This window comes from Manacus candei, unplaced genomic scaffold (genome assembly GCF_025592945.1).
Source record: "Manacus candei isolate 608988 ecotype Guabito, Panama unplaced genomic scaffold, ASM2559294v1 h1tg000050l, whole genome shotgun sequence".
Classification (NCBI taxonomy): Eukaryota; Metazoa; Chordata; class Aves; order Passeriformes; family Pipridae; genus Manacus; species Manacus candei.
Window position 1 is genome coordinate 32,058,809 of NW_026138098.1, and position 16,026 is coordinate 32,074,834.

The following is a 16,026-nucleotide window of genomic DNA, read 5'->3' on the forward strand; positions in this document are numbered from 1 at the left end:
TCAGGGCTGAAGCACACTCAGCGTTTCGAGAGGATTATTATACACTCAGCCTGAGATTGTAGTGATAATAAATCTAATAGGAAGAAAAAAATAAAACATTTTAATTGTTAAAAATTAAAGACACTTCGCTATGTTCCTTGAACTGGTTTTATTTGTCCCAAAAGCTTTCAACCTGGCCAAGTCTGGGAGGAGCCTGGGGGTTTTTTTTAAACAAGGAATAAACTACTTTCCTGCCAAAGCTACAATCTCTACTGTAGAGCATGCTGCTGTGACTGCTGTCCAAAGGAAAGGTTACACACGGGCCAATTTTTTTACTTTAGTCTCATTCTTGTAAATAATTGGACTGGTTTAAACTAAAATTCTCCCTCCTCAAATTGGCATGTTTCTTTTCAAACATCTGGAATCTGATTTTAATGATTTTATCCAGCCCTCCTCTTTCTTCAGATAAACTGCATTTTAACTGTGAGAGTCAACATAGAAAATACTAGGTTATGACATAAAGGTTTCAAGCATGACAGACAACAAGGAAAAGGTTGGATCCTAAAGATGTCGCAGAGGATGAAGTAAGAGAATATGGTGATAACCTTAACAGATATGTCTAGACAAGGTAGAACTGAAAACGTTGCTTAAATTGCAGGGAACAAGAAAATCGTAATAATGGAGAAGGTGAAGCAAACCACAGAAGAGAAGGAAGGAGAAAAGGAGGATAACACGACTAGATCACAGTAGCTGGCACTGCCAGAGGGCTGTCTGTAAGCCACTGCAAGGGCTGTGCCAAATGCAAAGTCTCCGTGACCAGGAGCAGATTATGCCCTGGGAGAATGTGACAGCAGTCCCCACTGCCTGACCGCCATCCCCCGGGGCGGAGGTGGTGGCACTGCCAAGGGCCTCGTGGTTGGCACGTCACTGCCCCAGGGAGCTCACTGCCCCAGGGAGCTCGTGTCTCCTCGTGTCTCACATATCACACCAGGGCTGCAAGGGCATTTGAACTGCAGCTTCTCCTGAGATGCGGAAAACTGTTCTGAAGGGACATTTGGATTAGATTCATCTCACCATCCAAGACACTCTGCATTTGTGCACTTCTAAGCACTGAAACATCTATTTGAGAAATTATATGTATAAAGACAAAAATACAGTTCCTGCAATGATGGGAAGTAAATAAGTTGTGTGGATGGCGGGCTTGCAGTCTCATTTAGATGATAATTTCAATATTGCTGGGGCTTTGCTCAAGTATTGATTCTGTACCAGTGTAACAGAGACTTTTACAATTGCCTTATTACTGTTACTCTAATAAAATACAGTAAACAAGCTCAATTTTAGTTTCCATTTCATACAGCCCTAATTCGATTTTGCATCACCTCTCAATCCGGTTTTGGCTGCAAATTTCATCAAAAGACTATTAACTTGTGTTGCATCTGAGGATATTAAAGTAAAATCTAAAATGACACCAACATACCGACTCACTATCTACATAATTCCACAAGTTGCTTTTTCAGCATCCTTTTTCTGTTGCCCATAAGAATAATCACACCTAGTCAAATTAGAAACTCCGCAGAAGGAAAGGCATAGGTTTTTTACTGTAACTTCAATATTAAACTTACCATATTCCTTTGGTCTTCTGATCTTAGCTTTATCAAAGAAACCAGACAGCAAGAAAACCTCAGAACCATCCTCAAATTATCTGATTATTTACTGCTTCCCTCACAATCTTCATTTATAAAATGACTGCTTAAGCATTTTTGTTCTGAAACTGCTTTACTGTTTGCATGGGGATTTTAGTCCAGACTGCAGAGGTTAGTTTCTGCCTCCCATCCTAGGAATGCCTCTGAAGAGCTGCCTGCATGTCAATGAATATATTGTCAATGCAACAGTATTTTTATTATCAGCAAGGAACCAAAATAATTTCTTCTAATTCATACTTGTTTTCTTGTAACTTGAATCTACAGTGTCAATATTCTTGTATACAGCATTTGCTGCAACCTTCCAGCATTAGACTCGAGTTACAAAATTGTGATCTGAAAGGTACTTTTCAGCCAGGGGGTGAGGGTGTGGGGTGGGGATCTGAAAGTATTCTTCATCTGTGACAGAACTGTGAAGAACTACAAGCACAGACAGGTATCTGAGAAGTTATCACACGTAACAGTAACACTACAGAGCACAGAACAGTTTTAAACATGCCAAAATGTGTGTGGTTGCCATTCATACACACTTAGTTTCACAACAAACTTCATAAAATATCTATGATATTCAGCTTTTGCTGTAAACACTAAAACATCAAACAAGTTAAGAACAGTCTGAAGCAGCCACCAACAAGCTTCTTACATAGTCTTGTTTTCTTGTATTAACAAATACTTCCAAAAAATAACTTCCAAGTTAGAAATATATTCTCCATTATATCACAAATGCTATGGGATGAGTCCCACACAAGTAATGGCCTTTAACTAGCTAACACAGAATATAAACAACACAATTTCCCACATAATTACCTTGCATAAAAATCTCCTGAACCTTTTGTTCCTTTACCCAGGCTTTTACCTCCTCATGTAACTGCGGGTTATCCCTGAGAACTGGGTTTAGACTGTCTACGTCGTCCTAAAGTAGAGATTAAAAAAAGAACCATATGTTATGTTTACTTGTAACATTTTTGTTTATTTTCCTACATGTATTTTTAAAGTACAATATTAAATAGTTAGACACTAATTTTACTGATTGCCTACAAATCCCTGAGTTATTTTTAGAAAAAACTTAAAAGCATAACATAGTGCTAAAAGTTATTTCATGGGAACATGGTATGTCAGATCCCACATGTGGCCAGACTTGTAAGCTATTAATAGGATCACACTTTCATAAATACTGTCTTACTACAAGCTAAAAATGCCCTCTAAAGACTTCAGTGTTTACAGGTATGCACAAAGAATTGTTTAAATAATGATTAAATTATTTTTTAAAAAAACCTGTTTTTCATATCTGTAAAATTTAACATGGACATATTGAGCATAAGCACAGATACAAACCCCACAAATATAATGCATAATGCATAAGCTGTATTTTAAGAGAAACAAGCATTCTGAGAGAAACACCATTGCTGATTTTCAAATATGTTGGTCTTTGTTAATTAGGTCAGTTCAAATAAGACACACTTTAATTTCTATTATATTCAGTTTCTGGAAAAGATTCTTTTTCACTATTTGGTAGGACATCATCTGGGAAATTAAGACATATTCAGTGGCACTGTCCTCCTAAAAAGAAAAAAATAGGCACAGAATCTGGTTCATATCCTTGCAAGCATGGCTTAAATCACCATCCATCTTTTGACTCCCAGAACACCTATTTCTCTGCTTCAGAACAAACTTGCTATTTCTGTCTTAGAGGCTGTGGCAGAGAAAAAAAGCTGCACCACAGCCTGGAGACTCCTCATGCAGAAGATGGCCTTGGAAATCCGTGAGCGGCAGGAACATTCACTTGTACCAAGAGAACTTCAGACAGCTAAAATAATGAGAGCAATTCTCCACATACAAAATGTAAAATGTTTTATCAGTACTGCAGCTGAGATCAAGCAATTTCTTTCCTTGATCTCCAACAAGTTCCTTAATGTTTCACAATTTATTATGAAGAGCTCCAGCCACAGAATACAGAGATACAAGCAACACCCAGTGAATCGTGCATTGCTGCCAGGCCGCTCCAGTGACACGAAGCAATTTCTCTCTATTCATCTGGATGAGATTATTCTTGCTAACCCACTGATCACAGGATATCTATTTCAAATTTAAAATTCGCTTCCTGACACTTGGGGATTTGCTGTGCTCCATTATGGAGAATGCATCGATGCTTTGGTTGTTAGAGAAAATTACTCTCTCTCCTTATGCTTTTGCAAAGGATATGGCCTTGGATCCAGAAGAAATGGTCAAGATGACCATTTTAATACATGTAAATTGGAACAAAGTGAAGGGAAGATCAGCAGGAGCTCTACCCCAACCAGGTTAAGTATGTTGCTGGCATTACCAGAGGCACACAAGGGTCACAACCAAAATTTATTCAAGGATGACCTCTCCTGAGGCAATCTAAAAGGAGTATTAGCTATTCTGCCTACTTGTGCAAATCCATTTTTGTACTGATCCTACCTACAGAAGCAACCCCACCACTGGAAAGAGGGGATGATTTGCCAGGGGAACACAATAGACCCTGAGACTGGAGCAGCGGGATGACCATTCATCTGTCCTCCTTCCTGTGAACTCTTTTTTTCACAGCAGCTGCAAGAGATTCCTGCAATAAAAATCTTCCCTCTCAGATCCACAAGCATTGGACCAAGTGACAGACCAAGGCACTGCAATACTAAAAACCTGGCTGATTTACAAGTGCAGTTAATATGCAGATCTTGTACACTTTGAATTATTCCTTCAGTCCCATCTAAGAAAATTTGTATCTTCATTTTGAGACTTACACAATTAGGCACCATGAAGTCAAATCTGTTACTCTTAACATTATACTACTTTTGGGAGTTCTTTACGTGAAGTTTTTGAGTCTCTATGTCATCTTAAGCTAATTTTGATTTGTTTCCTGAAGGCAACAGACACTGTTGCTTTTCTTTTTTTAGATTTCACATCCTTCCTAAGCATCTTGGCCTTTTTTGAACTTGACAAAGAAGATACTGGCCCATCCTACGTATAGTACATTTGAACCTTTTTTGCTCTATCTCTGAATTCAAATGCATGACATCAGTACCTTGGCTGAGACTGCTCCATGTGAACACTTAAAAAAGGAGACTGCAAAGTCCATTTTGTACTTATTTCCTCACTCTTGGTGAAAGATGAGTTCATCTCAAAGATGAGCTACAAAAGGCACAAGTGAGGTCAAAGACCCATTACACAAACTGCATGCAGGTATGACTGGGATTATCAAAGAGAACCCAGAGATTCTAAATGCACACACAATACACATTTAACATCTTAATCATGGGGAGGGAAGATACTAATAGAATAAGTTCCTGAAATCTTAAAAATTCTGTTCTTTTCTGCACATATATCTAAGAAAAAAAGCGTGTGCGTGTGTCATGATTTACCTTTTCCATCTTTAATCTTAAATCTGAAAACCAAAACTCAGGAAATTAATTGCATAATGTATTAAATTGCAGGACAGTGGCCTTAAGTACACGATTTCAGCACACACCACAAACTGGCAAAAGCAGGTAGACGCAAGCAAGGCTGATGACTTGCCATCTCTTCTGTGGTTTAGCACTGAAGACAAGCAGATAACTCTGCAGTGCCCAGTCCTTTTCCTTTCCCTGTGTTTATATTGCTCAAGGAACAATTACTGTCTAGAGTTTTGAACCTTGGCAATTGTGACCTTCAATTTTCCTCTCCTCCTTGGTTGAAGCAGCATGATTGACAGACTAACCCACAGAAGATGTAAATGCCCTGCAGGATTTTCCTCCAGACTTTTCCTCATCTGAAAATAGTTTTACAAACAGAAGTAAGTACGGTACCCTCTCCTAGACTAGTTTTTCCACAAGCCCTGGAACACCTCCTCCAGAAGGATGCTAATGCTGGTTTGAAATCCTTATGCAAATCAGGATGCAAATCAAAGAAATGGGACTGCTATATTCTTCTTCAAATCTGCAGTAGGAAGCTCTTTATGTACTTCATGGGGCAATGTCCCCTGCTCCACAAATGACTCCATACAACTGTGGGAAGAAGACAAAGGGCGTATCGGCTACAAAGATATGGTTGAGATAATCCCTCCTGCCCCTCTGAAAGACAGTCACATGAAGCAATGTGACTATCAGAAGCTTGCCAATCTATGACAAGTTTTTACATCTTTGCTGCTATTCTTCCTTCTTTCTATATCAAAAGAGGAATTCACTTCTGGCGGACTGGACTTAACGCTTAATTATCCAAAGAACTGGGTCAGCTGCATGTCTCTCTAGGTGATCATTCTCACATGCTGGGGACATGCTTGACTCCAAGGAAGTCCCAAGAAGGAGAGAGAATGAAATTTTCCCAAGTAACAAAGTGATCCTGTATTTTTCTAAATGTATCTCTTCTTTCCTCCAGTGCGAAAGGATACAAAGCAGGTTGAAACTAGATGAAACCACCACAGGTTAAGATACCACACTGCTCTAACCAGAAAGTGGAAATTTTTGTTCAGAGAAGTATTTTCAGAGAGCTTATTCGGACAAAAATAATTTAGCATTCAGAGTCACAGATGAACAAGTGCACATCACTTATAATGCTTCAAAATTCCTTTAAGATCAAACAGGAATTTCAAATACAGTACCCACAGAAAAACAAGACAAAATCCAAATGCATAGAGAATTCTCCCACTCAAGCCCCATCCACAAAAAAATATTGCCCAAGACGCTGAGAGGTATCCCTGGATGAGTTGAACCTGCACATTGCCCAAAGACCATACAAAGTGCCTCTGAAAGGCTCAAACCACCACAAGCTCCTTTTCCATTTTGGGCAGCCAGGCATGACTGTGGTGGGAACGCCTACACATTTCCACAGCTCTCCACCTTCCCCACAAGACTTGAACTACTGAAGCAAGATGTTTTCCTCAGCATTTTAAAATACTTCTCCAAGTCATTCTTCACAAACTTGAGGGGCAGAAATGAGTTCATGGAGAGATGAAACCCTGGAGCAAAGAACAACAACTGGATTGTTTGATTCCAGTAGCTGCTCCCACCTCCAAACACAGCCTGCATGCTGCTTATAGGAGGGTACAGAAACTCTGGTCAGCTGTCAACTCTCCATTTTCAGTGAAGGAGAGGAGGAGAACTGACAGTATGCATTCCAGGTAAACCACTCCAAGAAAAACAGTGGCTTTTGGCAGTAAAAAGGCTTAAATCAGAGCCCTGAAGACTAAGTCTTGACACCTGTCACACACCAGGAACCTGCAAACATTTATTTGGGAAAGCTTCTTCCTTGGAGCTTTCCATGGTGTCTCTGCATTTGGCTTCACGCATCAAGGACATCTTTTTAATATCAGTAGGAACTCATTTCAGCTACTGTTTTACAGAGAAAGACTAAGTAGATTTTGCAGTCCTCACAAAGGTCAACACCACATTAGTCCTCACCATCTGTGGCTTAATTAACTATAGCTTCCTCTGGCTGCTTAGAGGTTTTCTGATAATTTAGGACACGAATTAGATGAAAACTAGTACATAACCAACTTGTCAGTCCTGTTTACAATGTTTACACAGTATGCAAATGGAAATGAGCATTTTGTTAGTACTTTAATGGTAGAGGGACCACATTTAAATTCAAACTGTGCAAATGAAAATCTCAAGAGATCAAAGTGTCAGAAGCCTGAACCTTCAGTGCTGTTGTTTCGTAACTGAGTATTGGTTTCTATAAAATGAGCCCCCCAATCCTTTTTTTCCTTTTTGCACCAAATCATTTGTACAACTTCATGGAGCTTCAGAAATTAAATTTCAAAACTGCAGTGTGAAAAACAAGGTACAAGATAAGTCGACACCTCCCTACCGACTGTCACAACAGTCTTCAGAGAGCAGTGGCAGCAAAAAGCACTTTTTAAAACCTACACTGCTGAGAATTCATACTAGTCCTCTAATGGCATTTTTAGAAGATGATTTTCTCCCATAAAAAAGATTAAATGTCATACCCGTACCCAGCCTCAAATACATCCATACCAATTTTTACCCCTCATTTGAAAGAAGGTCGGTACAATTCTTTCCTTCTTTTCAGTTCTTCATAACCAGCAAAATTCCTTTATTTTTCTTCCTATCTCTCACTGATTGTGTCACCTGACATATGTGATTATATTACTGATCTGTAATCTCTTTTACTGATTATAATTTTTAACAAACCTTCCATCTTAATATTGTTCTGCTTGACATCAGAGTGAGCAGGGAAAAAACCCAGGCAAACCAGAAGTGACACAAAATGCAGACAGGCAGAACACCAAAGATATTAACAAGAACATCACCTATGAATTGGCAGCATTCCTCTGCCACGCTACCAGGCTTTTTTTCCAGTGGAAGAAGATGAAAATCTAACTAAAACACAGAAAAACTGGCAGCAACTGTCACCCCTGAGGGTATCACCAGGCAGGCACTGCTGCTGCCACACAGACCACACCAAAACTTACAGCGAAATAATCGAATTTAGATGAGTCTAAACACAGATCTTCTGTTGCTTGCCCCATTTCTAGACACACAAGCACGCACAACCCCCTGGTAAACAGTATATTCCTTATTCCCTTCTGACAAGTGAAAGGCTACCCCAGCTGCCACGCTGCTGCATCTGGTGGGCAGGAGGTCAGAGAGGCCCCGGAGGCTGCAGGGCCGTGCTGTGCCGCACAGTCACACCAGGAATGTCTTTCCAGAGGGAACAGCTCCGGGGACACATCGATCCTCTGCGTGGCCCTGCAACCAGGGTTGCCTCCCTCCCACTCCAGGCTCCTCACCGAGGGCAACGCCAGCCACCAACACTGAGGCCAGAAAGCCAGAAAGGCTAGAAAGTTTTTTGGGGAGATCGTAACTTCCCAGTTTACCTTAAACGGCTTTGTCTGAGCTGAGAGAAGAGGCTTAGGCTTACCAGGAGACGCCAGCGCTTTCTATGTAAACCCAACCCACACTTGACCTATTTTCTGCTGTTCTGAGCGCACAGTCACAATTTACCTCATTCAAACCCGGCAGCTGCTGGGCTACATCTGAACTAGTTAAGTCAAGCTTGAAGGCACAGCCCTGACCCCTAAACCAGCAGCAAAGTCGAGGCGAGGTCAGCGCTGCTCACACGTGCGCGCGGGCACGGCTGGGCAGTGACGCTCACCCTGGGTGCGGGGCCAGGCCACGGACACCAGGGAGCTAATCCGCAACCCCCACCCAACCAGGGGCTCCGCAGCCACTGCTCCAAGGACAAGTGTTTACAGATACTTCGCACCACGAACGGTCAAGATTCAGGCTTATTTTCAGTGTGTGATGGCAACAACTATGTTTCTGTAAGAAGTTAAAACCACGAGGGAAAAAAGATGAGGACTACAAATTTAGTAATTTTCCAACTGTCAGTAAACTTAATATCTCTCAGGAAAAGATATCAACAATTTTTCTGCTGCTCCCCAGTCTTCCCTATGCCTAATACTTCTCCCCACACACTCCTACCCCCTTCCTCATTTCACCTGGTCAACAATTAAAGAGTTGACACTGATTTTAAAATTTTAATTATCGGGTCTGAGAATTATGGGATCAGGATCTGCATACATTTCTCCAAGTCATGATTTCAGGCTTGAAGATGCCTCTGCACCAATTAGTTCAGTTCTGGAAGAGTAACTCCCACCTCAAGAATACCAGAAAATTTCTATTAAAAATACAGAAGATTATCCTATGGAAAGATATGCCGAAGTTAGAACATAAACATACAGGAAAAAATCTGACTCTTAGTCTAATATTCTCCCTGATTTTAACTCGCAAACTCAAAAAACAACATAGATATTTGCCCTCCTATGAAACTATCAGTGTCTCAGGTGAAATGGGCATGCTGTAAAACTTGCATTTAACAAGTTAGTTATTCTTGTGTCTGTAGATGAGAATCTGGTATGGGAAGGCAGTGGGGAAATCAGAGCAGCACACAGGATGAACACGCAGCAGGGAAGCAAGCAACAAGCAATGGATAAACAAAACCAAACCTGGGCTGGGCAGGTATTGTCACAAAACAGCCTAGAAACTGCTCTCGTGACATCTACAATAATTTTGCACTTGAAAATAGAGATTAAAAAAAACAGATGACCCTTATGCTCATGGGTTATGTTACTCTCTCTGTAAGCAGCTGAGACAACCTGGGTCAGAAAAGCAAAATCTCCCCCAGTGCCAGATACCTTTTAGCATCTCACCTAAAGACTTCCCCAAACAAGTGGCTCCCATCCACAAAGCTGGTGGGGCTGTCAGCCTCCACCCAGAGCACTGTGCTGACTGACTGCACTACTCACCAGATAACGAATAAAGGTCAAGTCAACAGCACTACCCCATGTCCACCTTCTCTCTCATTTTGATGACACAGCCATGCATTTGCTCTTTCATTTTCCACTGAATCACATTTCCTTCCTCTTTCTCACTGCAGGCTCCTCACATCTATCACCACCATCTCAGCAATGTGCAACTTTGATCTAATTTTGCGTTTTATCTACTTCTGAAAGAAAACAGGGAGGGAGTACTGGTCCTATCCCACTCAACCAGTAACTCCCAAGTCATGTGGTGATAATGGAACAAGCCTTTGAGTCACTAAGCAACTCACTGCCACTATGGGAAAAGAAACCTCAAAGTGCAGACACTTCCCTGAAGCAAGCAATTAGCAGAGCGAAGTGGATGCTAACAAGGAGAGCTGCTAAGTGAGTAAATCAGAGGAATCTCTTTTGTACATTGATATTAAAATTTAAACCGAGAACCCGACACCCTGTGAATTCTGAACAGCTTTCAGAAGGTATCCAACAAGACCCGGATCACATGAGCTGAGGGACAAGCTGTATGGATGGAGGCGTCTTTAAGCAAAAAAGAAAGCACATTCTGTTGATCACCAGTAGCCTGGACTAGGGGAAATGAAGTCTAATGCACCCAGAAATCAAGCCAAGATATCAGTCATGCTCAGAGACTGACTTTACAGAAGACACATCCTATGTGCATCAGGGACAGCAGAGGTTACCTGCTGGAACCGGCAGAGTTGGAAAGCTGTGTCCCACCACCACAGAAAACAACAGACTGGACAGTTCTTCTCCTACCACAGTAGTTATCTTCATCACCGGTGGCATTACTCAGCAGCACAACAGTCCTGGATGAGACTACTGATAACTAAGAGCGTAGTTACTGATAACTACTGATAACTAAGAGTTCTGTTGAAGGGCAAAGGTCTCTCAGAATTGTACAACACTGTCCAACGTGTGGCAGTCTGATGGCAGCTCCTAGAACCAACACCAGCTCCTAGAAACATCCATCAGAGTGTATCACTCCTGTGAATGACTCCCTGCTCTGTAATTTGGATTACCACCAGTCACAGAGCTATCTAGTCTCTTCTGCAGATATCCTCAATCCTTTTTTACTAGATAAGAACTCTAGGAACATACAGCTTTCCAGCTCCTTTCCCCCATAACTCATGAGGATTATGGACATAATACAAATCTTTACAAACAATAAAAATATTTAAACAATTTTTTTGTCAAGAGGAAAGAATACATCAGATACCATCAAAATGTTCTTGAACCCACTGTCAGTGGAGTTTAGTCTACCAAATTACTACTGCATTAATGTTTTATTTTCAAGTGGTTTCCAGGACTTTGTTTGAGAATGTGTTTCTTAGAATAGTAATACAACATGAAAGTAGTTCAGAATAAAACTCATTTTTCTCACATTTTAAAAGAGTACCACTGTATTTCCACAGAACTTTTCAAAGTTAATCTCTAAGAAGATTTAAGGTAGCACTGCACAGAAGTTGGAAAAACAATTAGCACATTTTCTTGCAGAATTTCATTCAGAAGAACAAACTTCTCTGGCTCCAAGAATACAGCACACAGACTCTCTAACCTTGGTCTGGCTGGGCATACAACAGCAAGTCCATCACTGTACAAGTGTGGAAATGCTGCCACTGCTCCAAGACAGTACCAGAAGCAATGCAACCATCCTCATGCGCTTTCTTTTCCAGCAGAGAGCTCCGTTCTGACCTGCTGGAGCCATTTTAGGAATTTTCCCTATAAATAACAGAGGTCTGACCAGCTGGGATGTATATCATACTTGGATTAACACTACAGCTCTCTGCAACTCTGGAGAAAGCAGTGGCTGTGCCTTTTATAGAATTGATGAATAATGGTCTTGTACAGAGGAAAGACTGAATTGCTAATCAGAAAACGGGGATGTTTCAGTTGTTGCTGCAATAAGTTCCTTGGGGTAAACTTAGGAAAGTCATTCAGTGTTTAAATTTGATACAATGTTCATCTATTTCACAATATTTTTCCATAGATAAATCTCACAGCACACAGAATCAAAAAAATTCCTAGTAAAGACATAATTCAAGATGAAACTACATCACTTGGGGAGGAAAAAAAACAGGAAGAAAAAAGCACTATACTCCAGCCACAAAGTCTTATGCACCCTGAAACCTGCTTTAACCTCATTTCACTGTCAGTCATGCTGACAGATACACTCAAGAAGAGGGGGATACAGGGGAAAAACAGGAAGTTAAATTTTAATTCCATTCAAAAGACAGGAAATGTTTTCTAGATTGAAGAGGGGGAGGTGTCAGTATTTACAAACAACGGTAGCCAAAAACACTTTACAGCTACATTTAGTTATCTAGTATACTGTTAAAAATAAATGCAGTCTGATCAGGAAATACACTGTACATCAAGTCCTCTACAAGCCCTTAATAAAATTATTCCAGTGTCTAAGAAAACAGTAATGTTCATACTCGGTTTTAATTTTAAAAATTCAAGTTGGTATAAAATTACTTGAGTTTCTCCCCACATGTCTGTCCCGGAAAAAGAATTAGGTGCACACACCTGGAACTGCTATAGCTCTCAATCTCTAGTAACTGTAGTTTGCTGAAGGCTGTGGAGCAGTTCCCATGAAGCTCTAATCCCAGACTACGAATTATTACTTCTATTAGTTGTAATTTCAAAAATACATTTTGTAAGAAAAAGAGAGAAAGTGGCAGCCCTGAACAAAGGAACATTGTATCTGAGGGAGGAGTGAATGCAAACAAACCCATGAGCACTTCACCCAAAGAACTACTGTGTTTATCAGTCAAGATAAGGCTTAATTTGGTAAGAACACATTTCAATGAAACTCAGTTTCCCCCTACTTGAAATGCAGGAATGCCTACTCTCTTCTGGCTCTGGGGACAGACTCCCATGACTGCAGGAGTTTACCCTCATTCAGGGTTCTGAGTTCCCCAAAGCACTGAGGATTCCCAATCTCAACACACCACAACTACTTAGGAAAGCAAGGACACACCGGCAAAGCAGCACCTGGTTATAATGCGAGACAGACTTCTCCAGGAGCTAACTTTGTGTCTGGATTATGGAAAAGTATTGGTCAAGAACACCATGTAAGAAAAATACTTTAAACTTTCCTTTTTTTAATAAATTGAATGGAAATGTTAAGGACACAGAACCAAATATAAGGTTCCCTTCTCTTACTACTGAGTGGTATTTTTCGTGGACTTTTACTGCTGAAAAGAAGTAATCACTTATGATCCAACACAGAAAATTCCTTACCCAGAAACACTGGATGGATTTGTAAATTCAGTAATCCCAGTACTGGCTTTTGAGCAGTACCAAAATACTTCAGTGAAAGGATTTGATCCTTGCCTTCAAAGAAGCAGCAAGTTGTGTTCCATCTCTTCTGTTGTGTGAAATCCAAACTTGTAAATTATTTCAGTGCTAGCTCCTGGAGTAGGATTAATGACGTCAAAACACTGAATTGACTGTGATTTTTTAGAAATTGTAAGAAGAATAAGTTTCTCTACGACAGTGGAAGAGAAACTGTTTTTCTACGGATTTGAGAGCCATCTCCATTGTAGCAGCCTCGGCTTATCCCAGAAACCTCACAACTCTTTCTCCTTCCTCCTTGTGTATCTTCCCACAACCTTCAGCAGTTCCCCCTGAACTTCCTCCCCCTTGGAGGAGCCACAGTCCTGTGGCAGCTCTGTCACCGCCCTGCTGACTGATGGCCTCCCTCCATGCTGCTCATCTTCCTAAGGCTTGTCAGATCTGCAAGAACTCCGCTCCTGCGTCAAACCTTGCTGAGAGAGACAAAAGGAGTGACTAAGGCCCTCACTTCTTAACAGACCACGGTAGAACAGAAAGGTCTGATTTTATTCCACCTCTTTTGAGAATGAAGACAGAGAAAGTTCTCAAGAAAGAAGCTCTTTTTCAAGGGGAGACACAAATACAGGCTTAGGATGTATATGTGTATCTCGATGATGTATATCTCCCTCTGAATCTACAAATGGAGGGTGCCAATCCCTCCTCCCTCTCCCTTTGAGATGAAACCCTTCTGTCCCACACATGTTCCTGGGAGTGAGGCCTGGGATGAGTCATCTGACCCACTTCTAGCTGGACACAGCCCTTTGCTCCCCCTCACGCTGGGACCGCGCACTTAAACACGGACGTGTGGGTAACAAGCTGTTTAGACCATTGCTCCTCACAGCACTGCCAGGGGAGGCAGCTGGACTTCTTATGGGTGGTCCAGACACCAGAGACATGGGAAAGAGCAGAGACAGTTCTCCAGCACGATGCTGAGAAGAGTTAAGGATGCAGAAAGTTGTGTGTGCCTGGGCTGCCCGTGGAGGAACCGAAAGCAGGAGGGGAGCACATGATTGTCCACGGCCAGCAGCTGGCCTGCACCAGGAGTTCCTGGGCTGCTCCTGCCAACCTCAAAGGGTGGGACCAACCCAAAAGCTCCTGCCTGCCTGCCAGTGGAGCTGCAAGTTTATGGGAAAAGCAATTTTCAGCTGCAGCAGCTATTTTTAAGCCTGAAGTTTAAAAGTAAGAGAAGTTTGAAAGATGAGTGCACGTATGATTATGGGTGCTTAAAATACAGACAGAAAAATATTATTTTATCTCTGTTTCAAGATGCTTAAAGAATTTTTTTTATGTGCACGCCATTACTACGCAAGTCCTGCTCGCCTGCTCTTACAGGCAAACAGGTCACAGAACCAAAAGCATCCAGGCCCAAAATATCCAATGCCTGCCTTTAACAAACAGAAAAGCAGAGCACCAGAGTTGCCCAATGCCCTTTGCTCAAGTCTTACTTAATGGCATACACAATTTCTAATAGATCAAGATTAGTGTATATTCGGGGTCCTGTACCTGACATACCTACTTTGTGATTAGTGAGAAAGTTTATTAGTAATACTGTTTCAACAATCTTTAAGGTGTGTTAGACATTTGACCTGTCAGCTCTCAGACGTGCCACGCACATTTAGAAGAAGAGCAAAGTACAGGTGCCTATCACTGTGCGTGTAACACCTCCCACAGGGATTTCTCATCGCCCTATCTTTACATCTGCAACCTTCAGCACAGAGGGAGACAGGCAGACTGTACCATTTTTAAACACTAAAGCAACCAGGCTTGTCTTCCAAAAAAAAAAAAAATCTGAAGGAGAATGTAAGGCCTGAAGAGAGATTTCACCATAAAGAGGAACTGAAGTGTGTTCTTGATTCATTCTTAACAATTTATTTTTTTTTAAACCAAATATGTGAGAGAATCCTTTGAAGACTCTGCTCACCCTCCCACTTTCTTCCTTGAGTGGTAAAATGCCCTTTGTAAGAAGTCTAATTATTGTGAAGGAAATTCATTTGAATTCTTTATCCTGCCTCAGCTGTGCACATTTGCTCCAGTGATGTGTGCTCAGAAATGCTTTGGAAATGCATTATCACACACATTATGTACATATTTGGAAATATATAATCTGTCGTGTACCCTGCTCTGTCCTACCCAGACACACAGCTGAAATGCACTGACTGCCTGGGCAAAGGAGAGTCTTTCCAGATCTTTCCACAAGTGTATTTTATTATGGAAAAACATGATATAAACCACTTTTGTTATTCTTTATTTGCTTGTCCCAAGTATAATGCAGTTGACTCCAGCTGCTTTGGCCAGCAACAGCAGAATCACACACTCAGCCCAACAGTGCCCGTGACGGGTACTGCCAAACACCACCCAGACAAAAACACCACTCTGATGAGGTCACACACACCATATGCTGAGCCTTAGTGCTTCACATCCCCATCTATAGTCCTTCAAGTAAACTGCAATGCTTAAACAAATTAAGGCATGATTAGCTTTGCTGCTGTTTAACTCGTGTATCACAACAGACACACACATAGATGTCACAGTACAAATAACTTATTATTACAGAAAACCATTTTGGTTCCAAGTATTTGATTGAGGTCACGCTTGTATGTGTAGACCTACTGTAGTTTAGCTTAAAATATTTTAATAACAAGCATATTTGAAAACATCTTAAGTTTCAGTTTATACCAAGAGCCACCATAAAACCCACTACACTTGTGAATTTTTACT

At 41.1% G+C, this 16,026-nt stretch overlaps 1 protein-coding gene across 11 annotated transcripts in view; it reads right to left on the reverse strand.

The window, feature by feature from the left end:
* Positions 1-16,026, reverse strand: part of JMJD1C (jumonji domain containing 1C) — a 163,884-nt gene that overhangs the window by 35,890 nt on the left and 111,968 nt on the right. For 8 of the 11 annotated variants that reach the window (XM_051800607.1, XM_051800613.1, XM_051800609.1 and 5 more), the window contains one exon: positions 2,487-2,592. The exons of the other annotated variants lie outside the window; for them this stretch is intronic. In XM_051800607.1, the coding sequence (XP_051656567.1) occupies positions 2,487-2,592 (106 nt within the window). The remainder of the gene's footprint in view (positions 1-2,486; positions 2,593-16,026) is intronic. 11 annotated transcript variants of the gene reach the window in all.